Raw genomic sequence first — 25142 nt, forward strand, 5'->3', positions numbered from 1 at the left:
TGTGCCCCTCCTCCCCCACAGCCAGGACACAACAGGAACACGGTACAGGAAAGCGGCGGCTGACGGCAGTCACAGGTGAACGGGCAGCTCAAGGGCGTCCTCAAAGTGCCACTGCTGTCACCGCCCACAGTGCCACCTCCCAGGGCTTCTGTCACCTCCATTATTCCATAACTAGAGAACACTTATGGCCCAAAATCCCCACATCTATTTAACAAAACCGCTAAACAAGGGGAGGGAGGACAGGTGACAGCAGGGGACCACAAGGCTAGGACACGAGGACACCAGCGGCGCTGCCCTTGCCCCCCTCGGTGCCATCCTTGGGGGGCTGCCGGGGGTCATCCTCGCCCACCAGGCGGATGTTGTGCTTCTCGCGGAACTCGTTCAGTTCGCGACCCTTGCTCTGCAGCTGCTGGCTCAGCGTCTCGATGATTTTGCTGATCTTGGGGGAGAAAAAGGGGAGAGGGGTTTTAGGGCGGTTGGGGGGGGGGGGGAGGGCCTGTAGGTGAAGGGGGGTCTGACCAGGAGTCACCTGCTCGCGGTTGCCCTCCAGTGCGGGCAGCACTTCCTTGACAGTGCGCTCTACCAGGATGCCCCCCACCATGCGGTAACACTTCCGTGTGGGGTCCACCTCGCGCAGCGTCTCAATCACCAGGCTGTCGGGCAGGGGAGGCCCTGTCACCCCCACATCACCCTGCATTGCTCCCGGTGACAACCCAGCGTTCCTCGTTTTGTTGCTGTGGCACTCTCGGTGTCAACGCCCACCATCCTTCAGTGTTCCTCCTCGTCCCAGGGGTACCCCCCCAAGCACCTTCACTGCCCCCTGTGCCCTCCACATCCCCGCTGTCATTCCTATATCCAACAATATCTTTCCACAACCCTCCAGCAGCACCTCCACACCCGATGGCCCCCCTCACGGTCCCCCTCATATCCCCAAGTGCTTCCCACATCCCCAGTGACACCTCTATACCCCCAGTGCCACCCCAGCGTCCTCCCCACCCCCACCACACACCATTTGTGTCCCTTCCACGTCCCCACTTCCTCACGGTGTTCTCCACATGTCTCTAAGCAGCACTCCCAGAGTCCACGTGCCGACCCCCAGGGGTTCCCTCTATCCCAGTGCCTCCCCATTCGCTGTTACTCTCCCAATACCTTGGCCCGTCTGCCCCCATGTCCCCGTGCCCCCCCATTCCTCAGTATGCTCCCCAACCCATCCCTCGGTACACCCTCACTCTCTGGTACCCCCCGACGTCCCCATGCTCCCCACCATTCCCCACCTGCCCCCCCATCCTTGTGTTCCCCTTTTTTTCCGTCCTCCCTCGCCCCATTCCCCAGTGCGCCCCCAACTCACTGCTACCCATGTCCCCATGCCCTCACCCCCCTTGTCCCGTTACGCTTTCCTGTCCCTCTGTCCTCCACCCCACCGGTGTTCGTTGAGATCCAACTCCAGCTCCGCCACCTTGGAAGCCAGGCCGCGCTGCTCCTGCCGTAACCGATTGAACCGAGCCACCACCTGCGTGGACAACCGCGGGGTGTCATCAAGGGATCCCGGGACCCTCCCTCATCCATCCCCAAGCCCCGCCCTGCACCTGCTCTGCCGTCAGCACCTTCCCGGCCGGCCCCGCCGCCGCGGGACGCCCCTTCACGCCATCCGCCATCTTTCCCCCTCCACTTTGCGCCTCTTCCGGCGCACACCGGAAATTGGGCAGGCTCTTTTCCGGCGCAGACCTACACCGTGATTGCGCTCTTCCGGTGTATACCGGAGACAACTTGGGCGCCATCTTGGTGAAGGTCAAGCCTGGCAGCGGTGCTGTATGGTGAGGTAGTGCTGGGCGCCATCTTGGTTGTGGGCAGTGGTGTCGGGGACTTTGCCCGTTGCCCCGATCACCGCCTCCCGCTTCGGTGCTGTCGGCGCGACATGTACGGGCCGGGGGCAGTCTGGGGGGGGGGGAGGGGGTTCTGTGGGCAGTTTGAAAGTGTTGGTGGGGTACCAGGGGCAGTCTGAGAGTGCCGGGGGCAGTTCGGGGGGGGTCCTGAGCCAGTTTGGGGGCCTGGGAGCAGTTTGGAGAAATATGTGGGGCCCTTGAGGCAGTTTGGGATTCTAAGGGCCGTTTGAAGTGTGCTGGAGCAGTTTGGTGGCGCTGGGAGCAATTCTGAGACGTGTTGGGGGCAGCTTGGAGGGTCCTAGGGCCAACTGGGTGTGCTGGGGACAACTGTGGAAAAGGTCAGAATGTGAGGAGGGGTCTGGGGCACTTTGGGGTATCCCGGGGGCAGGGGTTTTTTTGGGGGGTGGGGGGTTGGGGGCAGGATGGAAGGGTCCTTGGGGCAATGTGGGGCAGTTTGGGTTAGGGTTAGGGTTGGGGACAGGCTGAGGGACTCTAGAGGCAAATCGTGGTGGTCCTGGGACAGTTTGGGTGCCGCTAGGGGCTCTAAGAGGCAATATGGGGCTGCTTGGGAGCAGCCTGAGGGTCCTGGGGACAAACTGGGGGGCTTTCCGGTGCAGTTTGTGGCTTGGAGGCAGTCTGGAGATCTTGGTGGCAACTTGAGTGGGGTGCTAGGAGCATTATGGGGCAGCTTGGGGGTGGATTGAGGGTTTAGGAGCAGCCTGAGAGTCCTGGGGACAAACTGGGGGTGTCCTAGGGCAGTTTCAGCTTTGAGGAGGGGCTCACTCTGTGCCCCCCCCCCACCCAGGCTGAGTGCAGTGCTCCGTTTCCCACTGCACCGCTTATGCCCAGGCCCCTGGAGCCACCTGGGCAGGTACTCACATGTGGGTGGCAGTGGGTGGGGACACACAACCATGGTGACCGCATCCCTGGCGCTGACCCACGCTGTGTCACAGCCACCAAGCCATGGCGGCATCCCTGGGACCGAAGCCGCTGGTGGCCGTGGGCCAGGTGACCTCCACTCCTGACAAGGAGCAGAACTTCTCTAGCTGTGCAGCGCTGGTGCGGGCGGCAGCACGGCGGGGTGCGTGCCTTGTCTTCCTCCCCGAAGGCTTCGACTACATTGGCCGCGACTCTGCGCAAACGCTCAGCCTGGCTGAGAGCCTGGACGGTGAGCTGATGGCACGCTACTCCACGCTGGCCAGGTAATGGTGCCATGGGAACGCCCAGGGTGGCTCCGCTCATCCTGGTGACACTGCTTGTTTTGATGACACTGCTCATCCCAGTGACAGCGCTCATCCCAACAGCGCACTGTTTGTCCTGGTGACAACACTTCTCAGTAGCACCACTCATCCTGGTGTCATCGGTTGTCCTGGTGGCACTACTCATCCCAGTGACATCACTCACCCTGGTGGTGCCTGTTGTCCCCGCAACAATTCTTGTCCTAGTGACATCACTTGTTTTGCAGTGACACCACATTGCTCCCCACAGGGACTGTGGTGTGTGGCTGTCCCTGGGTGGTTTTCACGAGCGCAGTGCAGACTGGCCAAGCACGCAGCGCATCTACAACTGCCATGTGCTGCTGGACCAAACAGGTGAGCCCCCCCGGCCCTGCACTATCGAGGGCCCTGTCACACATCGGCCTGCTCCCGGTGCTCCCTTGTCGCTCGCAGGCCGTTTGGCAGCAGCCTACAGAAAGACCCACCTGTGTGACGTGGAGCTGGAGGGCCGAGTCACCATGAAAGAGAGCAGCTTCACCAACCCCGGCACCGAAATCGTGCCTCCCATCAGCACTCCAGCGGGAATGGTACGGGGTGGCCATTCCCATCTTCATCCCATGCCACGTCCCGTGCCTGTTCTGATGTCCCCTTGTCCCCGACCAGCTCGGACTCTCCATCTGCTATGACCTGCGTTTCCCTGAAATCTCACTGGCGCTGCGGCATGCCGGTGCTGAGATTCTCACCTACCCCTCTGCCTTCACCTTCCCCACAGGTTCCGCACACTGGGAGGTGAGCATTAACCACTCCTCCAACCCCCCCCACCCAAAAAACCCCCACCTCTTTTTCTCTCTATTTCTGGGATGACCCTCATCCTCACTGTGGCCCCACAGGTGCTGCTGCGAGCACGTGCCATCGAGACCCAGTGCTATGTGGTGGCAGCAGCGCAGACAGGTCGGAACCACGAGGGCCGCGTGTCCTACGGCCACACGCTGGTGGCAGACCCCTGGGGGACAGTGGTGGCACAGTGCAGCGAGGGACCGGGGCTCTGTTATGCCGAGATTGACCTCGAGTACCTGCGCCGCGTGCGCCGCGAGATCCCGGTGCAGAGTCACCGCCGTGCTGATCTCTATGGGACTGTAGGGCTGCAGGCAGCACTCTCAGCCCCATAGCAACCCACAGCCGGGCTGGATCCTATGTTTGTCTCACAAAATACGGGTGGGGACATGCACCTGGGGCTCTGTGGTGTTCCCGGTGCTGGGGGTGTCACTGGAGAGACAAAGGAAAGAGCCGTGCACTGCTGTAGATGTTTATTTCAAGAAAACCGAAAGCTACACAGGGAATATGACCGTTATATTGAAGTTTTTAAAAAATACAGAAGTCACAGAAATTACACCACGTTGTGCCAAAGTTGGCTGTCACCTGGGGGGGAGGGGGGAAGTGCTACACATCCCCCTCTCCAGCTGTGGAGTCAGTGCCCGCCCCATGGTGGGGGGACAGCTTGGGGGATGGGGAGAAAACCACAAAGTTGGGGGTGGAGAGGGGAACATTCCCCCCCGTTCCCCCCAGGACCTTCAGAAGGGGGACAGCAGAGGTGACAGGCCCGCTAGAACACAGCCATGGGGCCAACTCCCCCTATCCCAGTTTGTCCCAGCTCATCCCAACTGCAATAAGAGGACGGGACAGGCAGAGATCTCACTGTGTCCCTCAGCACTGTTCCCCCCCCCCCCCAGGCCCCATAAGGGAGGGGGACATAAAGGCACATGGTCCTGGGGACAGCATGGGGACACCTTGGACACCTCCAGAGCTGCTCCTGAGGACCCCAGAGAGGAGGCAGTGGAGTGGGGGGTCGGGGCTCTGGTATCAGGGACAATAGGGCCACCCCAGTGCCAGGCCCGTAGGGATGCTGACAAAAGGGCAGGAGAGGAGCACAGCCACCTCACAGCTCCCAGTACAACCCCCACCCTGTCCCATCTCTGCCCATTGCTGACCCACCCCGGGCGGAGCTTTTTACTTTTTTGGGTTGATTTTTCTTTTTTTAATGGATACAAAACAAAAGAGAAAAAGAAAACAAAGCAAGAAAGAAGGTGACAGGACAGAAGGGTGAGAGAACACGTAAGCCTCCGGCGCTCCCTGCAGCAAACCGGGTCCCACAGCTCAGCACCCCATGGGAGTCCAGCAGGGCTTTAGATCTTTTCTTTTAGAAAAAAAAAAAAAAAAAAAAAGACAGAAAAAAAAAAAAAGAGCTTGAATCCCACCGGGCGTCAGGGGGCCGTCTGCAGCATCAAGTTCCTCAGGAGTTTCTGGCGCCCAACCTCGTAATCCTCCTCGTCCACATTGACCAGCAGTTTGATGGCTTCGTGGCCCACGGCTTGCTTGAGCGAGTCCGTGATGAAGACGCCCTTGAGGGCCTCCAGCAAAGAGCCGTTGATGTAATCACGCCAGAACGCGTCGAGGTAGGTGAGCTCTGAGAATTTTATGTCACAGATGATGGAGCCCAGGTCCCGGGACTTCAGGATGGTGTTGGCTTGGTTGAAGCGCTCAAACTGGCGCTCCAGCGGGTCCTGCTTGTTGGAGAAGACGTTGCCCTGGAGCGCCGTCTCGTGCTGGCAGTACTCGGCTCGGACTCGCAAGCGGATGTCTGCAGGGAGCAGGGCACTCAGCGTGCTGTCCCCATTCTCTTGGGGGTGTCAGGACCCCCTCTGTCCCCCCCGGCCCCCCACGCATCTTACCGCATGTCTGCTTCTCCTTGGGGTCTGGAGTCACTGACTTCCTGCGCTTGCGCTGGCTGCTGAGGAGGGCCCTGCCACGGCCAGGCCTCTTGGTGCAGATCTGCGGCCCCGCCGAGGAGCAGCAGACCATGGGGTGCTGGGGAGGCACTGGCCAGAGGACGAACAGGTGAGGAGCCGGGACGGGGAGGGCGCCTCAAAGCAGGGACCCGGAGTCGTGTGCTGCCCCACGGTGCCCAAGCCTGGGGCTGGAGGCTTCGCTCCCTCCGCAGCCCACAGAGTTGCTGACCAGGGGCAGCTCCAAAAGCACCTCTCCCACAGGGAGCAGAACAGCCCCCCAGCTCTGTGGAAATCTTTTGGTGCATTCTAAAGCTTTGATTTCATCCTAGGGTGAACCTGGAGGATGGCCTGACTGGAGCTGCTCTCCAAAACGGAAAGGGACACCAAAATCCTCATTTGGTCGAACCCCGGTCGCTCAATGTGTCACTTGAGCACTGCTAAAACTTGCAGTCAGCACCAGGCTGTCCTCAGCCTACATCACTGGGATGAGGTGACAGTGACAGGTGGGGAAAGGCACCACTAATGTGAAGGGACACAATCACATCAGGGCCAGATTCTGCTGGGACAGCACTGCAGAGAGCCCGTATGCGAGCTATGGGTTGGGGTGGGGGCGCTTCTCGGGCGGGCACAGCCCTTTTGTAATCGGTGCCACAACTCGTGCCAGCTTCTGCTCCATTATCAGGGAAACGGGAATTCAGACACAGAGATCCTGGTGCGTTCCCAAGCCCCAGGTCCTCACCTGATTTGTGGGGGTGGCCGAGGCCGTGTTCCGCAGCGCTGTGAGCCCGCGGCGTCACGTAGCGGATGGAGGTCTCCTCCAAGTACTTGTCCACCAGGTCCGGGCACACTGCCGCAGAGGGAGCGAGGGTCTCGTTAGGACAGACCCAGAGAGCAGCAGCACAAAGCGCCGCACGCGCAGATCCCCACTGCACACACATCCCCGATGACTTCCACTGGTGACTTCTCACAGGTGATTTCCCCACAGCATCTTTTTAAGCCTAAGAACCTCACAACCGCTTCCTTTCCAAAACAAAGCAAAACAAACAAACAAAAAAAGCACCCCCAAAGTCACAGCCATGTAGTTCCCAGCCCCAGCAGTGGCACTCGAGGTCTCTCCGGTACCCCACTGCAAAGAGCTGTTCCTCAGATATTGGGAAATAAACTCATTTCAGAGCTCAGAAATAACACTGCTGTGTGGGAAAGGCCCACTCCACAGCTACAGGCACTGCCCGTATCATTCCGACACCGTCAGTCCCCAGGACAGCCCCATGCCGATGCCCCTGCCTACATCTCCAAGCTGCAATAGCAGGCAGCGTTATCTGCATGACTTTGTTATCTGCATGGCTTCAGAACAGAGCTCTGAAGCAGCGTGATGCGCCCTGCCGGGGCTCCGAAGTCACACTGATAAGGAGGAGCAGAGAGCAAAGATGATGGGGAAAGCGAGATCACAGCTCCCATCCTTCCCCCAGCTCTGAGCTAACTCAGGGCTGAGGCTTTGCTCCTCTGCAGAGAAACAGCTAAGAAAGTGGAACAAAGAGATGAGGTTGCAGTGCGGCGCAGCTCTGGAAGGAGGCAGGGACCCGAGCAGCCCGCTCCTCTAGCCCATCAACCCGCTCCCCCTCAATGCAAAGCACACTGTAAACCTCGTTCAGCTGCAGCTCTCGGCACTTTTCTGAACTGTTTTGGGGTATTTCTTAAACTGCTGCCATTAGAATGTGGCTGGTCAGGATCTCACACCTCCATGATTTCTGCCTCCTGATGCTGCCTCCTCCAGCACAGGACAGATGCCATCGCCAGGACAGGGGGGTGACAACCCCAGGTTAAAGGATTTCTTGTGGTCTCTGTGCTCCTCTGTCAGCCCCCCCACATCTCACCCCAAAAAAGGGGAAGGTTTCGTGCCTGCCCATACTTGTTTTCACCACTTTCCCAAGCGCTGGCATAACAGTTGTGAGCAGAAAGTTGAGAGCGCAGCCCAGAACGGCCATGAAAGCACAATTAACCTCATTTCATGAGAAAAATGCAAATTTCTGAGGCTGGAGCCTGCCAAAGCGGCCACCTCCCCGCTCCTGCAACAAGTGAGCTCCTCAGCCCTGGGTGAGGTTCCCCGAATGGCGAATTGGCACAGAGCTGGGCCTACAGTGACAAAAACCCAACTGATTTACCCCAGTCTGAATGTCCTGGTAACAATGCTCAGGTCTGCACCCAGAGCAAAAGCAGGCTGCTGAAACAGGAGAGGTTGGGGCACTCTGCTCAAACAGCACGGTCTCCTGGAATGTGCCACAGTGTGCTGCACAGCAGTATGCTCAGGGAGGACATCAGTCACCTCCGGAGCCTTGTGCCCCTTCTGAAAAGGCGAGCACGCTGTCCCTGGAGCTCCTCCTTGCCCTACCCAAAGGCCACTTGAAGGAATCTCCCCAAAAACAGGGCCTTTGGGCCAGAATAAACTCTCCCTAAAGCCCCAGAGAGTCTCAGTGGAAAAGAAAGAGGAGAATCTTAGAACCATGGGATCACAGCACAGCCGAGTGGGGGGGGGATCCTATAGATAACAGAACCGTGGGATCACTCGGTTCTCTGGCGTCGAAAGGCACTCAAAGACCACAGAATCACAGTTCGCTGTCGCCCTGCTCTGCCACCACCCCCCTCAGGCCACAGTAGGAGCACCGGGCACTCACCAGCCCGCCGCCTCTTGAGGGTGACGTAGGGCAGCAGGTCGTGGCGCGTGATGATCCGCAGCAGCTGCAGCACCTGCCTGAAGTTGGTCTCATCGCAGCGGCCCTGCCGCTCCAGCGCCAGCAAGAAGTCCCTGCCGCTGCGGATCATGCCCCGCTCGTAGTCATCGATGACGTCCACGAAGAGGAAGGAGAGGACGCGCACGTCGCGGTGCGTCAGGTGAGTGCCCACGATGTCGAACATGCGGTGCAGGCTGTACAGCCCGTGCTCGCGGTCGCCCTGCTCCTCGGGCCAGGCCTGCGCGCGGCTGCGTTTCAGGGCTGCCATCTCCGCCTGGCACGCTGTTCCTGCAAGGCAAAAAGAGGCCATTGGGTTTGAACACGGGTCCTGTCGCTCTCTCTCTGTGAAAATCCCACTCTCGGATCCTCCAAGCTGAGCTTCGCCATCCAGGGATGTTCCCACCGCTGTGCCACTCCCCTCTGGTGCGGTGCGACCCCCAAATCTCAGCCACATGCCCCTTCTCCGCCAGGATCCCAAACCAGAGCTGGGGCAACAGCCTCAAACCGCGCTGTCCCATTACAGCGGGCTCCAAATCCTTGAGGTGCCACCACCAGTGGGACAGGCAGGACGGTGTCCCTCCTGTCACAGCTGGCACGCGCTGTGCTGCTCAGCTCCAGGCCCCGTCAGACCGGCTCCAGGCTCTCCCTCCCCGTGCTGGCAGGTCTGTGGCCAGGGAAGCCCCAGGATGGGTGATTTTACTTCATCCGAGGCCACTCCACCTCTAGACTTTGTTCATTGACATTTGTCAGCATGGTCACCCCCAAGATTCAACTAAGTATTAAATCACACTGGGGACAACGCTGAGTTTTACAGCAAGACCAGCTAGCAGCTCAACAACTCTGTGCTTCCAAAGGCAATGCTGCAGCAGCACTGCTGTGCCTCAAAGCACACTCTGAGAGCTCAGCTGTCCCAAACCGTGCCCACAAGCAATTGGGAACCCAAATGCCACATCCCAGCAGGAATTGAGGAAAGGAGAACTTGGAGTGGTGGCACCTGGAGAGAGAAGAGATTCCTCCAAGCTTTGCAAAACCTTTAAGTGCAGAGGTCATGAAGCCATCACAAACTCTAATTGTTTTGTTGCCATTTCACTGCTGCTGTTGGGTTTTGCAACCTGACCTATAAATACTTTGGCACAGGGCGAGCTGCAGCTCTCTATGAAATCCTGCCTGGAAACGCCAAGTTTGCTTCACCCCACATCCCCCCTCCTGGCAGGGAACCCACAAACCTCAGTCCACACAAAACTGGGGAGGGGGGGGAAGTGCTCAAGTCCCAAGCAGTTCCAGCAGCAATCCCATTCTCTAATTTGTTTCTGGGTCTTTGTTTTTAGAGCAAACTTCAAACCTTTCCCCAGGAATCGCTCGTTTTCCTGCTGCCAAATTGTTTCAAAGCCAAAGCAGAAATTAAGCAGATGCTGTCTTTGGGTTATTTAGCACTGGTCACCCGGGAAATGCAAAGAAAAAAAAGCAGTTCTACGTCACACTGCTTAGACTGAAGGAGGAGAAATTCAGCAGAAAAAGCCTCATTCTGAGCAGGGAGTCCCGAGGGGCAGCTCCTCACAGCTGCACCACCCAAAACCGCAGTGTGCTGTCACATTTGTTTTCAAACCAGGGGTTCCAGGAGCCATGACTTGGGAGAGATCCCTCCCTGCCTCCCCTCCCACCTCACACCCACAGGACGGGCATCTGGGGCTGCAAGAAACCTCAAACCCTCCCAGGAAGAGCGCCCAGTGCCAGGACCAGGACTGAGACGGATTCCGGGGGGCCGCAACTTCAGGTCACCTCCCAGCAGAGAGGCGTGGGGGTCTCAGTTCTCTGCTGCTTTGGGGGCGGTTCACACCACAGAGCCACCTGGGGAGCAAACAGATGTGTGCACTGCACGCCAGCGTCACCCCCAGGACCCAGCCCACACACTGTGCAGGCAGAAGGAGGCTGTCGAGCACAGAATCATTAAAATAATTTGTGGTGAACAGGAAAAACGAGCTCCCGGTGCCTACAGCACACTCTGCAGTTGCTCACCCCAAGCCTGGCTCATCCATCCTCCTGTTCACCCTGCTGATTTCAGGGAAGTTAATGCCTTGCCACAAAAACCACCTCTCAGCATCGCAGCCTTGCAGAAGTCACGCAGGGAAAAGCGATAGAAATCAGCTCCCCAAAGGAGTTTTGCTGGAGGTAATATCACAGCATCACAACCTCCCATGTCCCATCATGGTGGCACTCGAGTGGAAGCAAATGGGGACACCTGGCAGAGCACGTGGGGGGGTCGGAGCTGCTCCTTCCTTCGAGGCGCAGACACCTTTGGAAGATTTGGGGCTGGAAGCAAAGCAGGCTGCCAGGCTCCCAAATACACCCACTCCAAAGCAACCCAGCAGCCCATTCCTCACATGTCCAAAACTGCACTGCCCCAGACAGCAGCAGGAGGGCAAGCACTGAGCAGGACTCACAGGGATTAAGGTTCAACTCCAAATGGAATTAGGAAAACACAGACATGGTTTATCAGCTCCTGATAAACCAAGCGGAGAGAGGAGACTGAGCTACGGCCACTCTCTGTGGGTTTCCTCACCTCTACCCCACAACATTCTGCACCCATGTGCAGGTTGACAGGAGAGCGAGCCTAAGCCTGTCTGCAGGTCTTGAAATGATCTCAAAACCACAGCTCCAAAACTACAGCAAGCAGAACGGATCCCAGCCCCGTGAAGAACCGCAGCCACACTGCCATCCCTGCGAGTGCCACCGGAGGGCCACAAAACCACTGGCCCATGCCAGGTCACAGGGCTCGCTGTCAGCATCACTGCTTGGGGAAGAACTGATTTCAGGTCGTTTGACTGTAATTAAATCCCCCTAAGCATAGGCAGTGATGCGAGGAATGCTGGAGAAGGGACAGCCGCAGGATTTCACGCACTGCTGCAGCACGGGGCCGCTGGGGCTGTGCAGCATCACAGCGCTCCGTGTGTCCCCAGGATGGGAACTGACCCCAGCATCGAGGCAGACCCTGAGGGAGGGACTGAAGCTTAAGATGAGGCCAGCCCTGAGGGAGGGAAGGACCCCAACAGAGAGGCACTAAAGGCTCAGCATGGCATGCATGACCACAGCACAGAGCAGAAGGGGTGGAACCACTTGGAACCAACACGGGCAAAGTCTGTGACAGCTAACATCTGGAAGGCACAGCCTCTGCACACGCAGTTATCTTAGGCAGAACTGAAACCAGAATCGAAAGAACCAGAACATTCACCTTTTTTTTTTTTTTTTTTTTTTTTTTTTTTTTTTTTTTTTTTTACCCTCTTTTTTTGGAAGAAGGAAGCCCCACAAGCACACAGTGGTGTGCAACAGCTTCAGCCATGCAAACCTGAGCTGGAGCCAGGGCCTGGCTCACATCCAGGCACCCCAATTTGGCCAATTTTGGCAATTCTATCAGCAAAAAACACACTGGGTTTGGAGGAGCCTCTTCCAGGCTTCTTCCACCTCTCCCCAGACTTCATACCCAGACCGACAGCCACAGGATCTCAATGTCAAGGACCAACAAAAGAATCTTCTGGACAGGACGTGACACCCAACACCATCGTTCCGTGCAGCTGAGGGATAGGTGACTCATAGGATCATTAAGAAATTAAACCCGTGCACGAAAAACCAACCTTAATGAGGAGCTCCTCTGCTCTGCGTGTATCCACTCCGAACCCGAGCACGGATTGCTCCGAAGTCCTCTATCCCCTTTTCTCTCAGATTTCTTCAGCACAGTACCCCAGCGGGGCCACCTATGTCCCTACAGCGTGGCCCTCGTTTGGCTCTTGTTACAGGAAGCCACACTTCCAGCTTTGGTGGCCCTCTTGCCACGGTGGACTTTCCAGAAGCCACCAAACAGTCTTTTTCTCTTTTTTTTTTTTAAGCAGCTCCGATGCCTAAACTTTTTTTTTTTAATCCCTACTTCACTCTGTAATAATTTACTGATGTCTTGAATCAACCCTGTGCTCCCTACGCTGCTCCTTCAGACATATTCTCAACGCCAAATCCCCGTTCCTCCCTCAGTAGCACAACTAAGTGAGGGGAAGGCTGTTTTAAACCTGTTTGTTCCCCAAGAGCTCCTCCAGAAAACTGGCTTTGCTCACAAAATTTGCAAAAGAAAAAAAAAAAAAAAAAGCCAACAAAATGGATTCTGGATGGAACTACAGGCCCGGAGCCAGGCTCACGCCGTCCCCACAGCCTCTAACACCTCCCCGGCGCCCTTTTACTTGGAGAGGGGCCCCCTCGAGAACTCAGCCCCAAAGGGAGCTCTGTGCCCCCCTTACAGCGGCCCCCCGGCACCCCCACGGGGCTGAGTGGCGTACGCAGACCCACTACGTCCAACCTCGTCCCACCCCGTGCCTCAGTTTCCCCCTGAGACCTCAGCCCCGCCCCCAGGCCCCGCGGCCGCCTCACGACGCAGCTACGAGGGCCGGGCCCCGTTAGGCCCCCATCCCCCGGGCACCCGGCCGAGGCCTCTCGAGCGCTGCCTCCCACCGCTACAGGGCTGTGCTGAGCGGAGAGGCGGCCCAGGTAACGCCGAGGCTCCCCCTAGGCCGCCCCCGCCATGCCCGGCCCCGCGCTCCCTCCCCTCACGGCCGGGCCTCGCTCGGCGCCGCCATGTTGGCTCCGTCCGCTCCTCTCCCCGCTTGCAGGCGGCTGACGGAGCGACGTCACTTCCGGCGCGACGTCACATTCCGGGCTCCCCTCCCTCCTCAAGCACCGCCCACATCCGGGCCACGCTCACCTCGCCGCCTTCACGCCTGTAGAGACAGACGGGCGGCGCGGAGCCATATTGGATATGGGCAAGAGGATGAGCGCTTCCGGAGTACGGGGCGTCGGCTTCATCGCTATTTTGGAACATATGGGACTGCCGCCATGTTGGGTGAGGGCGGGAGGGGTGTGAGGAGGCGCCGCCATCTTGAGTGGGGACAGAGAAACAGTGAGGGGACAGCGAAGAGATAGGAGGGGATCACGGGGGTAACGGGGGGGAAGAGTCTCAGTTTTTGGGGAGGCCTTTGGGGAGTGGGGGTGAGATGTGGAGAATGGGGACCATTTGGGGTAGGGAAGGGCTGGCCCTGGGGGCAGGGCGGGGGCTGAGAACTGGGAGGGCCCCAAGAAGGCCCCGTTTCCTTCAGGGCTTTTTTTTTTTTAGGGGGGGGGGGGGGGGGAAGGGATTAGGGCAACCCCCCGGTAATTAGCTACACTAATTGTCACACGCGCTGCGTGGGCAGCGATGGCAGAGTGCCTGCTGGGCACTGCCAGGCACCAGCTGCAATCAGTAGTAACAAAGGGCATGTGCGACCTCAATGGGGGAGGAAGCTGTCCTCAAAGGGATCGGAGCCGTCACTGTCCCCATGTGCGGCCCTGTCCCTGTGGTGGCGCTGTCCTACAGGTGACCCTGACACCAGCTGTGGTCCTGTCCTCAGAGATGGATCTGCCCACAAGTGTGGCCGCATCCCCAAAGACAGTCATGTCTCCAAATATAGCCTTGTCCCCAAAAAGGGTGGCCATGTCCCCAAAGAAAGCCATGTCCCTAAGCACGTTCCTGTCCCCAAAGGTGTCTTTGACCCTAAGGATGGCTCTGTCCCCAGGAGTGGCCATGGCCCCTGAGGTGGTCCTGTTCCCAAGCATGGCCCTGTCCCTAGGGTTAGGGCCACATTTAGGGACCTGGCTCAGGGATGTGGCCCTCACCCTGGGGATGGCCCCGTACCCGAAGGTGGCCTTGTCCCCAAGGTCAGTTCTGTCCAGAGCTGTCCCCATCCCAGGAGTGTCACGAGGAGAGGAATGGCGTTCAGGTGACACATGGGGGGGGGCAGAGGGCAGGAAGGGGTTAAGGCGCAGCGCTGCGGGCGGGAGCAGCTGAGTCAGCCGGGCCCCCCCCGGGTCCCCCCCCCGGGCTGTCCCGCCCCCTCCGTGCCTATCCCGGGCGGTGCCATCGCCCCGCAGTGCCCAGATCTGCGCTGCGCGGTGAGTACCGACCCTCCCCCGGACCGAGGGGATCCCCCCGGCTCTACATCCTCCAGCGGACCTCCCCGTTGGACCCCCTCCCTTGGCAACCCAGCCCCCCCCAGGCATTGACCCACACAGGGGTGAGGGCCCCCTCTTATAGAGGACCTCCCTACACACTTAGAGAGGACGCCCATTCATAGAGGTTACCCCCATCCCACCCCCTGCATAGGAGTACCCCACTCCATCATCATCTCCATCCAGAGGGGGGGGGTCCCATCCTGCACTCCTCTTAGAAGAGCTTGGCTCTTTCCCTCCCCCCGCCCCCCCATCACCCCATAAAGTTTGGGGTCCCCCTCACTCCCTCCCCTTCACTCCATAAACTTTGAAGGCTCCTCACACCCCGCACATTGCCCCATGAAGTTTGCCTCCCTCCCTATATGCTCTCCCATCACCCCATAAACTTTAAGATCCCCCCAGAGATGCTGCAGCTTTTTTTTTTTTGGTTGGGGGGGGGGGGGAAATTCAGTGCAAAGGGTGGGACTCCCCCATTATTTTCCCTTTAGGGTGGGATGCCCCCATTTTCCCACTTTCCTCCCCCTCCCTTCCCCCCCATTTTTTTTTCCCTTTACAACGCACAGAAGAGCGGTCCCCAAAATTGAACTGTATCCCCCCCCTCCCCAAAGCACCAACGCTGAGCCGGAGGGACACCCCCGTGCCCCCCCCCCCCCCCCCAGGGTGGAGTCTCCCTTCCTGAAATGGAGTCGGGGGGTGGGCACGGGGAAGCAGCTCTGGGATGTGCCCCCCTCCCCACTGTTGTAGGGAATCCAGGAGGGCCCCACCCTGGGAGGAGGGCCGTGACTCAGTGTGCCCAGGGCGGGGGGGGTCCCGAGGGTGTCCATAGGGAAGACCGAGGCGGGGCGGGGTGGGGGGGTCAGAGGGGGGACACGGCAGCACATCCCGCCCCGCCCTGCGGCCGTTGCCCGGAGCTGAGTCACCGCGATGGGACAGAGGGTGTGGGGCAGGCGCTGAGCCCCACACACCGCATGGAGCCCCACACTCCCCACGGAGATGCTCCAGAGCCCCATGGAGCCCCACAAATCCCCTCTGACCCTGCATCCCCACCAAGTCCCATGCACCCCGCAGAGACCTGCAGACCCTATGAGCTTTTAGCCCCATACGCCCCACTAAACCATGTAGACCGCAGGGAGATCCAGAGACCCCACTGTACCCTTCCAACTCTGCAGACCCCACTGGATCCCCTCTGGCCCCATTGAGCCTCACACAGCTTTTGACCCCACAGACCTCACTGACTCCCATAGATCCCACTGTACCCTTCCAACCCTGCAGATCAAACCAAGATCCTCTGACTTCACAGGACCCCAGTAGCTCCCACAGACCCCACTAAGCCTTTCTGGCCCCACAGACCCCACAGCTGCTGCCATGCCGTCCCAGATGGAGCACGCCATGGAGACGCTGATGTTCACCTTCCACAAATATGCGGGTGACAAGAACTACCTGAGCAAGGAGGACCTGCGTGCACTGATGGAGAAGGAGTTCCCTGGATTCCTGGAGGTGAGGGGTTGGACAGTGGGGTCACACCCACCCCACGGCCCTATAACCGCTGGATTCCATTAGGTGGTAGGGGACAGAGCAGGGACACACCTACCCCACGGTCATATAACCTGGAGGGGGGCAGAGTGGGGTCACACCTACCCACAGCCCCATAATCCCACTGTGAGGTGCTGACAAGCTTCTGCCCCCAGAACCAGCGTGATCCCATGGCTCTGGATAAGATCATGAAGGACCTGGACCAGTGCCGGGATGGCAAAGTGGGCTTCCAGAGCTTCTTCTCGCTGGTGGCCGGACTGACCATCGCCTGCAATGACTACTTCGTGGTGCACATGAAGCAGAAGGGGAGGAAGTGAGAAAGGGCCCTGCAGCCCCAATAAAGTGTTTTGTATGACTCTGCTGTGGCCTCTGCCTTGGGGTGGGTCCCCTCAGGTTCTCTTCTCTATGGGGTTTTCACCCCCATATCCCCATCGGCATTGGGTCTCCATCTCCATGGGGTTCTCATCCCCAAAATCTCTTCACTGTGGGGTTCCCAGCGCCATATCCCCTTCCCTATGGGGTTCCCATCACCTCATGTCCACATTTCCGTGCTTCCACCATTATGGGATCCCTGTTCCCATGTCCCCGTAGTTCCCATCATCATGGGGTTCTCTCTTTCTTGTTCCCATCATTCTGGGCTGCCCATCTTTGTGTCCCGGTCTCCACATTGCTATCACTCCGAGGTCCCCGGCCCCATATCCTCACCGCGGGGTTCCCATCTCCACATCGCCATCAACGCCGGCTCACCTGAAGAGCCTCCAGGGGCCCTTTGGGGGCAGCATGGAGCTGCATGAAGGCTGTGCGAGTCTCCATGAGCGCTGCGCGGCGGTATAGGGCTGGCGTGGGCCCGTGCGGTGGTTTATGGGGACCTATGGGCTGCTTATGGGGATCACGGGGCTCTGCAGCGTTCCGCAGGGGATGTGTGGGGTGGCACAGCGCGGTGTGAAGGAGATCAGCGGGGGTAGCGCGGGGCTGATCGGGGGTCTGCGGTGTGTCATGGAGTTTGGTGCTGCGGGCGGCTGCACGGTGCTCCACAGGAGCTCTGTGGGTCTTTACGGGTTCCTACGGGGTTCTGCTGGGCCCCGCGGGCCCCGCGCTCTCTGTGGGGCGGGGCCGAGCCCCGCGCTCACCGGAAGCGGCCGAACGGAGGCTCCGCCCCCATCCCCGCCCGCGGCACCTCCCGCGCGGGGTCGGCGTCGCGGTTCGCAGCGCTGCGGTGGGGCGGGGCGCGGCAGGGGGCGCCGGGGGGGACGCAGTGGTGCGCGGAGATCCCTGACCTCGGGGCCCGGCGCGTCGTTGTGACGTAATCGCTGCGCGACAGCGGCGAGGAGCGGGGTCACGCGGAAGGCGGAGTGACGTCAGCGCCGGAGTGACGTCGTCACGGGAGTTGCGTCATCTCGGTGACGTCACCTCGCGCCATGTGGCGGAGCTGCGGGGCGGGGGTGCGCGCGGTGGTGGCCCACGGGTTGTGCCGGGTCCCCCCCACGGTGAGTGCGGGGTGGGGGGTCCTCGGTGGGACGTGGGAACATCATGGGGAGATGGGGACATTGCAGGGATGTGGGGGCATCGTAGGGATATGGGGACAGGTGGTGGTGGCATCGGGTAGAGGCATGGGGACATCAGGGGCAGAAATGGGGACACAGAGCGAGGACATGGGGACGTAGAGCAGTGACACGGGGACAACACAGGGACAAGGGGATGTGGAGTAGGGACACCAGGACATGGAGCAGCAACATAGGGACCCAGGGACACAGAGCGGTGGTGTTGGGTAGTGGCACAGGGACATGGGTCAACGACACAGAAACAGCATAGTGACATGGGGACATGGAGTAGGGACACCAGGACATCAAGCAGTGACACTGGGACATGGGGCGGGGCATGAGGACATGAGGCAGCGACACAGACGCTGTGTCACGCAGTGACATGGGGGTATTGTTTGGTGACATGAGGACATTGGCTGATGACATGGGGACAAGGGGAGGTGACGCAGGGATGTGGGGCAGTGACATGGGGATAGGGGTGGGAACATGAGGACATAGGGCACTCCAGGGCAGTGACGGGCCCAGGCTCGCTGTGGGTGTTGTGACACATGGGGATGACATGGCATAAATGTCCCAACCCTGGGAACCTGGTGACATAAGAGGGCCACTGGTGGGAGGCAGGGGCAGGAGGGAACAGAGAGGGATGGGCGGGATTGGGACTGGTGATCCAAACCCCAAATGTCCCCAATGATGTCAACCTCCCACAGCTGTGCCACCAAACCCCCGGTGTCCCCACTGCTGTCCTTGTCCCCCCACCACACGGTGCCACCGTGGTCCCACATCGCACTGCCATGACTGTCTGTGTCCCCCCCCGTCCCCGTTGCCGTGTGTCCCTGCAGGCTCTGTGCTCGGTGTCCCCGCAGGACTTGGCTGTCCCCAATGCTGGGTGGAGCGTGGCCATGCGTGAGCAGTTCCAGCATCTGCTGCGCCGTGCTGCTGACGGCTCCTGGCGCCGCATCCCCTCCTACCGCCGCGGCCTCGACCACCTCCCAGGTGACCACGGTTGTCCCTTGTGCTGTGTCAGCACGCTGTGTTGTCGGCACCGTCACCGGTGCGGTGGGCACCAACACCGTGTCACCAACATGGTGCCACCCACACCACGCCCTCAGCAGTGTCACCCACACTGTGTCACCAACTCCACGTCCTGTTGGCAGAGGTGCTGCAGATGGTGGTGGGGCCGGTGACGGGACCGGGGCCACGGCTGTTCCTGCGCAACCTGGACGCAGAGGGTGCTGGCTTTGAGTACGCCATCTTCCTGCACGCCTCCGGCCACCGCACGCAGTGCCTGTGCCAGCTGGGACCCTACCTGGAAGGCCACCATGGGTAGGTGACGCCGTGTCCCCATTCCCGTCCTCATCCCTGTCCCTGTCTGCTCACCGTGTCCCCCCAGCTTCGCACACGGTGGTGCCATCGCCACTCTCATTGACACCACGGTGGGGACGTGCGCACTGGCGGTGGCCAAAACATCGGTGGTGACGGCCAAGCTGAGCATCAGCTACCTGGCGTGAGTGGCACTGTGTGGAGACACCACTTCAGAGTGTCCCCACGCTTTGCAGGACTCTGCGTCATTGTCCCCCCGCCCCATTCCCATCCCTTTCCCCATCCCTATCCTTGTCCCCATTCCCAGCTGTCCTTACCCTGCTCCTCTTTCTGCCTCCAACCCTATCTCTGTTCCCAGCCCCACACGTTTGTCCCCTCCTTGTCCCTCAGCCCCATGCCAGTGGGTGCTGTGGTAGTGGCCGACAGCTGCATGGAGCGGCACGAGGGACGCAAGATCTTCCTTTCCTGCCATGTGCGTGACACCAAAGGGGACACGCTGTACGCCGAGGCCACTGGTGAGGAGCTGTGATGCTGCAGGGACGGGGCCAGGGACACTGAGACCATCCCAGAGATGTGCTTCTGGGTGACATGGGGGCTCCCCATAGCACGTGGCACTTGGCAGAGGGCACTGTGAGCCTGCTGCCACGTGTTCACATCGTCACATGGCGTCACTCCTCTTTTTCTTCCAGCGCTCTTCATCCAGGTGGAGGACACCAAGCCCTCCCTGGCTGCCTGTCCCTAGCAGTGACGCTGTAACGCTGGAGGGGGGTGGCAGTGTGGTGTCCCTGTGTCACCTTCTGGGATCAGAGCGTGGCACTGCAGTGACATCGGTGTCCTGTGATGGTTTTTTGGGGTTTGGCTGCGTCTGGGGGTGGTGTCTCCTTGGTGTGTGTTCCTGTCCCCATCCCTGTCCCCAGTCCCACTGCTTTCTGCCTCTGTCCCATCCCTGTCCCCAGCTGCAGCCCCCTCCCCTTGTGCTGTAGGCAGGAGGGGATGTGGAGGGGGGGGGTCCAAGAGTGTGGGCGGAGCGAAAGGAACCGGGAGGGGTGGGGGAGCTGTGGCTGCGTGGGCGGGGCCATGGGGTGGGCGGGGCCATGAGGCAGGAGAGTCTCCCCGCCCCACCCCTCCCGAATGTCACCAGGTCCTGGGGATGTGGGGACCTGGGGACACAGGGATGTGGGACACAGGTATAGGGGGGACATGAGGGGGGACACAGCCCCAAGCACACTGCACTCAGGCATTCCTAAGGCTGTGCCCTCCCATCCCACCCCTTGGGGTCCCTGGGGAACCCCATGTCTGTCCCTGTAGCTCACCCATGGATTTGCCTCATGGCTGACCCCATGGCTGCCCCATTACTGACCCCATGGCCTTGTGGCTGCCCTGTAGCCGACCCCATGGCTGACCCCATTGCCAGCCCATGAGCGAGTCCCTGACCCTATGGCTTGCACCAGTGCCAGCCCTATAGCTGCCCCACAGGCACCGGGGGTCTCATTGGTGCCCCCATCCCTGCACAATAGGGGACTGCAGAGCCCACATGTGGGGGTCCGACCCCTCCCTCTGCCACCACAATCCTATGGATCCCATCCCCCCCATAGTTCTGCAGCCCGCAGCTTGGTGACCCCTCACCCTCCAAGGGCTGCAGCCCCCCCCTCCACAACACCCTGGAGACAGCAGGGAGGCAAAGCGGGGTCAGCAGGGTCACACGGGGGAGGGAGGGGGTCACTCTACATCCCCCCTGGTTCCGTGCCTCAGTTCCCCCCCCACTGTCACCGTGGAAAGTCGGAAATTTCCAGTGCGTGGGGCCGGGGGGGGCAGGATGCTGGGGGGGGGGGGGCAGGATGCTGGGGGGGCCCCGCGCCCTTATAACGCCCGGCCGCACCACCGCGCCCCACACACCACAATGCGAGGTACGGGGCAGGCGTGCAAGGGGAGGGGTTGTGCAAGGGGTGGGGGGGTGCACGGGGCTGTGAGCACGCGAAGGGCCCGCGAGGTGGGGGGCAGAAGTGCAAACGGCCGGGGTGGGATGCGTGGTGGGTGGGAGCGTGCGGGGGAAGGGCAGGAGTGTGCAAGGACTGTGTGAGTGTCTGTGCAAGTGTGTAAGGTGTAAGGGCAGGCAGGGGGCGTGCAGTCCTGCAGAAGTGAGGGGGGGGGGGTGCAAGGTGCGGCTGCTGCAGGTGTGCGAGGTGTGAGTGCAACGTGTGGGGAGTGCATCCATCTGCAAGTGCGGGAGGCATGCGAGGGTGTGTGCAAGCAGTGGGTGCCGGTGAGTACAGAGGTGTGTGCGTGGCGTCCTGCAGAGCGAGGGTGAGCATGCAATGCGTGCACACGGTGTGTAATGAGGGGAGAGCATCTGCGTGTGGGAGTGTGCAAGCGTTTATGCAAGTGCACAAGCAGAGGCGGATCAGGAGAGTGGAGGCGTGTGCATGCAAGCTCACAAGAGCAAGGATGATTGTGCAAATGTGGCTGATGTGCATGCGCACAGTGTGAGTGTGCAACCTATGTGTCTCTGCAGATATGGAAACGTAGGTGTGTGTGTGTGTAAATGTGTGAGTGTGCAAGCAGTCGATGCTGCCGAGCGTAGAGGTGTGTGCACCCAGTGCTGCAGGAGTGAGGGTGAGCGTGGAACGTATGGCTGCTGTGCATGTGTGCAGTGTGCAATGCGTGGGGCGTGTGCATGAGTGTGCAAGGGGCCTTGCAAGTGTGCAGTCAGTGTGTGCAGGTGAGCGCAGAGCTGTGTGCATGCAGTCCTGCAGCTCTGGGCGTGCAAGGTGTGCTGTGCTCAGTGTGCACAAGTGCAGGCAGTGTGCATGACACACGCGTGTGCAAGGGTTGGTGCTGCACCTCGTTCCTGCTCCCCGGCCCTCCCTGCCCCCAGCGGTGCCCCTGCGCGGCTCCGGGGCCCTCAGATGTGGTCAGGGCCGGCGCAGGTGGCGGGGATGGGGGCACGCAGGTGGCACCGCGTAGCAGCAGCCGTCTGTCACCATGCTGTGTCACCATCAGCTCTGCAGTCCCCGTCTCCCCATGGTGTCCCTGTGTCCCTGCCAATGTCCCTGTGTCCCCACTGATATCCGCATGCCCTCCTGTCCCTACGTCTCCATGTCCCATTGATGTCCCCCTGTCCCCACATCCCCATGTCCCCATCCCCACTAACGTCTCCATATCCCCATACCCCTGTCCCTTTATCCCTGCTAATGTCTCTGTGTCCGCATATCCTCCTGTCCCCATGTCCCCATCGCTGTCCCCGCTGCTGTCCACATGTCCCCACGGATGGCCCCATGCTGGGGTTCCCTCACCGCAGCCCCCCCCACGTCATGTCCCAGAGACCCCCTGTCCCCATCTGACCCCGTTGTCAGCCCTGTGCCAGCGTGGTGGGGATGCTGCAGTCCCATGGGTGGTGAGGAGGTGCCACCTCACTGCATTGCGGCGTGCAGGGATGTGTTGCTCCATGGCATGACATGTTACCCCATGTCCTGATGTGTTGTCCCATTTTGTGATGTGTTGTCCCGTGTTTTTACATGTTGTGACATGTTGTCCCGTGTCATGGTGTGTTGTCCCTTGTCCTGACACGCTGTCCCATGTCGTGGTGTCTTGTCCCGTGTCTTGACATGTTGTCCCATGTCCTACAGTGCTCCTTTATGTCATGGCACATTCTCTCATGATGCATTGTGCCGTGCCCTGCCATGTTGTTGTATGTCATGCTGTGTTTTGCCGTGATGTGCGGGGCAGTGCCGGGGTTGGAACGTGGCTCTGATGTCGCTTCACTGTAAGGTCAGTGGGTGCCCATGGGGCACTCGAGGTCCCCATGGGACTTAAGGGAGCTATGGGGTTCCCTGTAGGGCTGAGTGGATTCTGAAGGGTCCCCATGGGGCTGATGGGTGCTATGGGGTCCCTATAGGGCTGAGCAGATGCTGTTGGGTTCCTTGGGAGCTATGGGTTGTTACTGGGTCCCTATAGGGGAGCAGGGTGCTATGGGGTCCCTGTAGGGCTGATGGGGGCTGTTGGTTCCTCATGAGGCTGTGGGGTCCCTGTAGGGTTGTGCGGTTCTTTTGGGCTCCTTTAGGGCTGTGGGGTGCAGTTGAGTCTCCATGGGACTGATGGGTGCTATGGGGTCCGTATAGGGCTCAGTGGATTCTATTGGGGCTGGAGAATGCTACTGGGTCTCCATGGGACCAGTGGATGCTGTGGGGACCCTTTAGGGCTGAGCAGATTCTGTTGGGTTCTCCATGGGGCTGCGGGGTGCTGTGGGATCCCCGTGGGGCCAGCAGGGGCTGTCGGGTCCCCGTGGCAGCGCCGTGGGAGCGCTGGTGCCGCCTGTGGGGGGAGACCTCACCGACCTCTCACTGCTGCTTCCCGGCAGGAGTGGCCCCAAAACGGCCCCGAAACGGAGCAGCGCTTCCCGGCAGCGGCGGCGCGTTGAGTAATGCTGGGCTGAGTCAAACGCCGCATTCCCAGCGCCGCGCGTGCCTGGGTGTGCGCCGGAGCGCACAAGGGCGCGTGTGTGCGCGCAAACCGGCACAGCCCCGTGCGAGGGCGGGAGGTGCGAGCTTTCACGAGTGTGCACAACGTTGTGCAGACGCTGGTGGGTGGCGCAGCCCTCTGCAAGCGTGCAAGAATGCGTGCGAGGCACGCAGTGACGCTGCGAAGGCCTTGGGGCTGGAGCTGCCCCCCATCCCCGTGTCCTCTGCCCCCAGTGTCCCCATCCCCACTGTGCTTCAGTGGCCCCACATTCAGTGTGTCCACCCGTGCCCCCCACCCCTCTGTCCACATCCCTGCGTGCCCCCAACCCAAATGTTGTCCCCCTCCCCATTGTGCCCTCCCTGGGTGTCCCCATTGCCCCCACCTCACAACCCTCACCCCACTGTTCCCTCTCTGCTGTCCCCCTCCCCATTATTCCGCTCTCCATTGCTCCCTCCCCACCATCCCCTCCATGGTGTTCCCCTCCTCATGGCCCCCACCCCGCTGGCCCCCGCTGGCCTCCCACCTGCTGGGTGTCCCCTCCCTGTGCCGGTCCCTTCCTGCCCCCCCCCCCCCCCCCAAGGCTGTGTCCCAGTTGTGGCTTTGCCGCCGTTCGCTGTGGTTTCAGCATTGCCGTCACTGTGCCCCCCCCCGGACTCCAACGCCCTATGGGGCCCTATGGGGATGTGAGGACGTGGGGATGATGACCCACAGGGGTAGGGGACATGGGGGGGGGACATGTGGAGCCCTCAGGAACTCTTGGGGCAGCGGGGGCACAGGATCTATAGGTAACAGTTGGTGACACGTGAGCCCAGGGTGACACGTGAAGCAGTGTGGGGACACGTGAGCACTTGAATCTATAGGGACCATGAGAGCCTGTAGGGACTGCATGACCTTATAGGGACTAGGCAACCTCATAGGGACTGCATTAGCCTAGAAGGATCACGGCATTCTTTAAGGGACCGTGCACTGCTATAGGGTCTGTGGGAGCTCATATGGGAACCATGTGAACCTATGCGGACAGTGTGAGCCTATAGGGACCATGGGAGCCTATAACAGACCGTGTATGACCCTATAAGGGACTGTGGGATCCGGTGGGGATGGTGGGAGCTCATATAAGGACCGTGTGAGCCTGTAGGGACTGTGTGAGCCTATAGGAAGTGTGCAATCCTATAGAGACCGTGGAGTCCATATAGGGATCATGCAAACCTATAGGGACTCTGTGTGAGCCTATAGGGTCTTGGAGAGCTTGTCTGGGCAGCAGATGAGCCTGCAGGTGACACGTGAGGTCCTGTGGTGACACATGGGACATGTGAGGTCCCACAGTCCGTGTGACATCACAGGCACCACGCGTGGTCCGTGCGGTTCTCACAGGTGACATGTGAGGGGACATAGGAACTAGGAAGATTACACGTGAGCTGTGGGGGCACGTGAGGCCACAGGGGACGTGGGGTCCTATAAGGACCCTGTGAGATTTCATAGGGGCACCATGAGCCTATAGGTGCCCCACAGTTGCCTTGTGAGCCTGTAGGAGCCCAGAGATCTTATAGGGGCCCTGTGAGCCCATAGGGCTCGTGAGATCCCATAGGGACATTTTGGAAACATGAGATTCTGCAGGGACCTTGTGAGCCCATAGTGGCTGGGGGATCCCATAGGA

At 60.2% G+C, this 25142-nt stretch overlaps 5 protein-coding genes across 12 annotated transcripts; 3 read left to right on the forward strand and 2 right to left on the reverse strand.

Annotated features, from left to right (window-relative positions):
• Positions 1-182: 182 nt before the first annotated feature.
• Positions 183-1793, reverse strand: PFDN2 (prefoldin subunit 2). Its single transcript, XM_052665039.1, has 4 exons — positions 1587-1793; positions 1422-1510; positions 530-653; positions 183-439 (listed from the first exon to the last, which is right to left on the reverse strand). Exons 1-4 carry the CDS (start codon positions 1776-1778, stop codon positions 266-268), a joined length of 579 nt encoding a protein of 192 aa, XP_052520999.1. The 5' UTR covers positions 1779-1793; the 3' UTR covers positions 183-265.
• On the forward strand, positions 1710-4492 carry NIT1 (nitrilase 1). 4 transcript variants are annotated; one of them, XM_052665026.1, is made up of 7 exons: positions 1824-1917; positions 2689-2754; positions 2837-3085; positions 3372-3475; positions 3554-3687; positions 3764-3889; positions 3991-4492. In XM_052665026.1, coding segments are annotated over exons 1-7 (960 nt in total). In that variant the 5' UTR covers positions 1824-1915; the 3' UTR covers positions 4270-4492. The 4 variants fall into 4 exon arrangements, with proteins under 4 accessions (XP_052520987.1, XP_052520989.1, XP_052520988.1 ...); XM_052665027.1 differs by lacking the exons at positions 1824-1917; positions 2689-2754 and adding an exon at positions 1710-1819; XM_052665029.1 differs by lacking the exons at positions 1824-1917; positions 2689-2754 and adding an exon at positions 1727-1814.
• A 798-nt stretch (positions 4493-5290) lies between these two features.
• On the reverse strand, positions 5291-13271 carry DEDD (death effector domain containing). 2 transcript variants are annotated; one of them, XM_052665030.1, is made up of 5 exons: positions 12245-13271; positions 8559-8903; positions 6626-6733; positions 5830-5976; positions 5291-5738 (listed from the first exon to the last, which is right to left on the reverse strand). In XM_052665030.1, exons 2-5 carry the CDS (start codon positions 8881-8883, stop codon positions 5362-5364), a joined length of 957 nt encoding a protein of 318 aa, XP_052520990.1. In that variant the 5' UTR covers positions 8884-8903; positions 12245-13271; the 3' UTR covers positions 5291-5361. The 2 variants fall into 2 exon arrangements, with proteins under 2 accessions (XP_052520990.1, XP_052520991.1); XM_052665031.1 differs by lacking the exon at positions 12245-13271 and having other exon boundaries at positions 8559-8905.
• Positions 13272-14481: 1210 nt separating this feature from the next.
• On the forward strand, positions 14482-16524 carry S100A10 (S100 calcium binding protein A10). Its single transcript, XM_052665040.1, has 3 exons — positions 14482-14579; positions 15985-16133; positions 16325-16524. Exons 2-3 carry the CDS (start codon positions 16002-16004, stop codon positions 16484-16486), a joined length of 294 nt encoding a protein of 97 aa, XP_052521000.1. The 5' UTR covers positions 14482-14579; positions 15985-16001; the 3' UTR covers positions 16487-16524.
• An 848-nt stretch (positions 16525-17372) lies between these two features.
• Positions 17373-19855, forward strand: LOC128071884 (acyl-coenzyme A thioesterase THEM4-like). 4 transcript variants are annotated; one of them, XR_008202029.1, is made up of 6 exons: positions 17373-17656; positions 18550-18703; positions 18865-19033; positions 19101-19214; positions 19389-19545; positions 19720-19855. XR_008202029.1 is itself a non-coding variant. In XM_052665036.1 (6 exons), exons 1-6 carry the CDS (start codon positions 17588-17590, stop codon positions 19770-19772), a joined length of 684 nt encoding a protein of 227 aa, XP_052520996.1. In that variant the 5' UTR covers positions 17390-17587; the 3' UTR covers positions 19773-19855. The 4 variants fall into 4 exon arrangements, 3 of the variants coding, with proteins under 3 accessions (XP_052520996.1, XP_052520997.1, XP_052520998.1); XM_052665036.1 differs by having other exon boundaries at positions 17390-17656; positions 19421-19545; XM_052665037.1 differs by having other exon boundaries at positions 17390-17656; positions 18574-18703; positions 19421-19545.
• The last annotated feature ends 5287 nt before the right edge of the window (positions 19856-25142 follow it).

The sequence above is a fragment of the Tympanuchus pallidicinctus genome, unplaced genomic scaffold (assembly GCF_026119805.1).
Source record: "Tympanuchus pallidicinctus isolate F22 unplaced genomic scaffold, pur_lepc_1.0 scaffold61, whole genome shotgun sequence".
Taxonomy (NCBI): Eukaryota; Metazoa; Chordata; class Aves; order Galliformes; family Phasianidae; genus Tympanuchus; species Tympanuchus pallidicinctus.

Excerpts from the sequence above, each read along its gene's own strand:
- PFDN2 (XM_052665039.1), bottom strand. The coding sequence starts at position 1,778 with ATGGCGCCCAAGTTGTCTCCGGTATACACCGGAAGAGCGCAATCACGG. Across the intron at positions 1,511-1,586 it reads AGGTGCTGACGGCAGAGCAG|GTGGTGGCTCGGTTCAATCG; the intron begins GTGCAGGGCGGG and ends TTGTCCACGCAG. Across the intron at positions 440-529 it reads TGGAGGGCAACCGCGAGCAG|ATCAGCAAAATCATCGAGAC; the intron begins GTGACTCCTGGT and ends TTCTCCCCCAAG.
- NIT1 (XM_052665026.1), top strand. Across the intron at positions 2,755-2,836 it reads CCCTGGAGCCACCTGGGCAG|CCACCAAGCCATGGCGGCAT; the intron begins GTACTCACATGT and ends GCTGTGTCACAG. Across the intron at positions 3,086-3,371 it reads CGCTACTCCACGCTGGCCAG|GGACTGTGGTGTGTGGCTGT; the intron begins GTAATGGTGCCA and ends TGCTCCCCACAG.
- DEDD (XM_052665030.1), bottom strand. The coding sequence starts at position 8,883 with ATGGCAGCCCTGAAACGCAGCCGCGCGCAGGCCTGGCCCGAGGAGCAG. Across the intron at positions 6,734-8,558 it reads CCTCAAGAGGCGGCGGGCTG|TGTGCCCGGACCTGGTGGAC; the intron begins GTGAGTGCCCGG and ends CCTCTGCGGCAG. Across the intron at positions 5,739-5,829 it reads CAAGGAGAAGCAGACATGCG|ACATCCGCTTGCGAGTCCGA; the intron begins GTAAGATGCGTG and ends TGCTCCCTGCAG.
- S100A10 (XM_052665040.1), top strand. The coding sequence starts at position 16,002 with ATGCCGTCCCAGATGGAGCACGCCATGGAGACGCTGATGTTCACCTTC. Across the intron at positions 16,134-16,324 it reads AGTTCCCTGGATTCCTGGAG|AACCAGCGTGATCCCATGGC; the intron begins GTGAGGGGTTGG and ends TTCTGCCCCCAG.
- LOC128071884 (XM_052665036.1), top strand. The coding sequence starts at position 17,588 with ATGTGGCGGAGCTGCGGGGCGGGGGTGCGCGCGGTGGTGGCCCACGGG. Across the intron at positions 17,657-18,549 it reads TGTGCCGGGTCCCCCCCACG|GCTCTGTGCTCGGTGTCCCC; the intron begins GTGAGTGCGGGG and ends GTGTCCCTGCAG. Across the intron at positions 18,704-18,864 it reads CGGCCTCGACCACCTCCCAG|AGGTGCTGCAGATGGTGGTG; the intron begins GTGACCACGGTT and ends TCCTGTTGGCAG.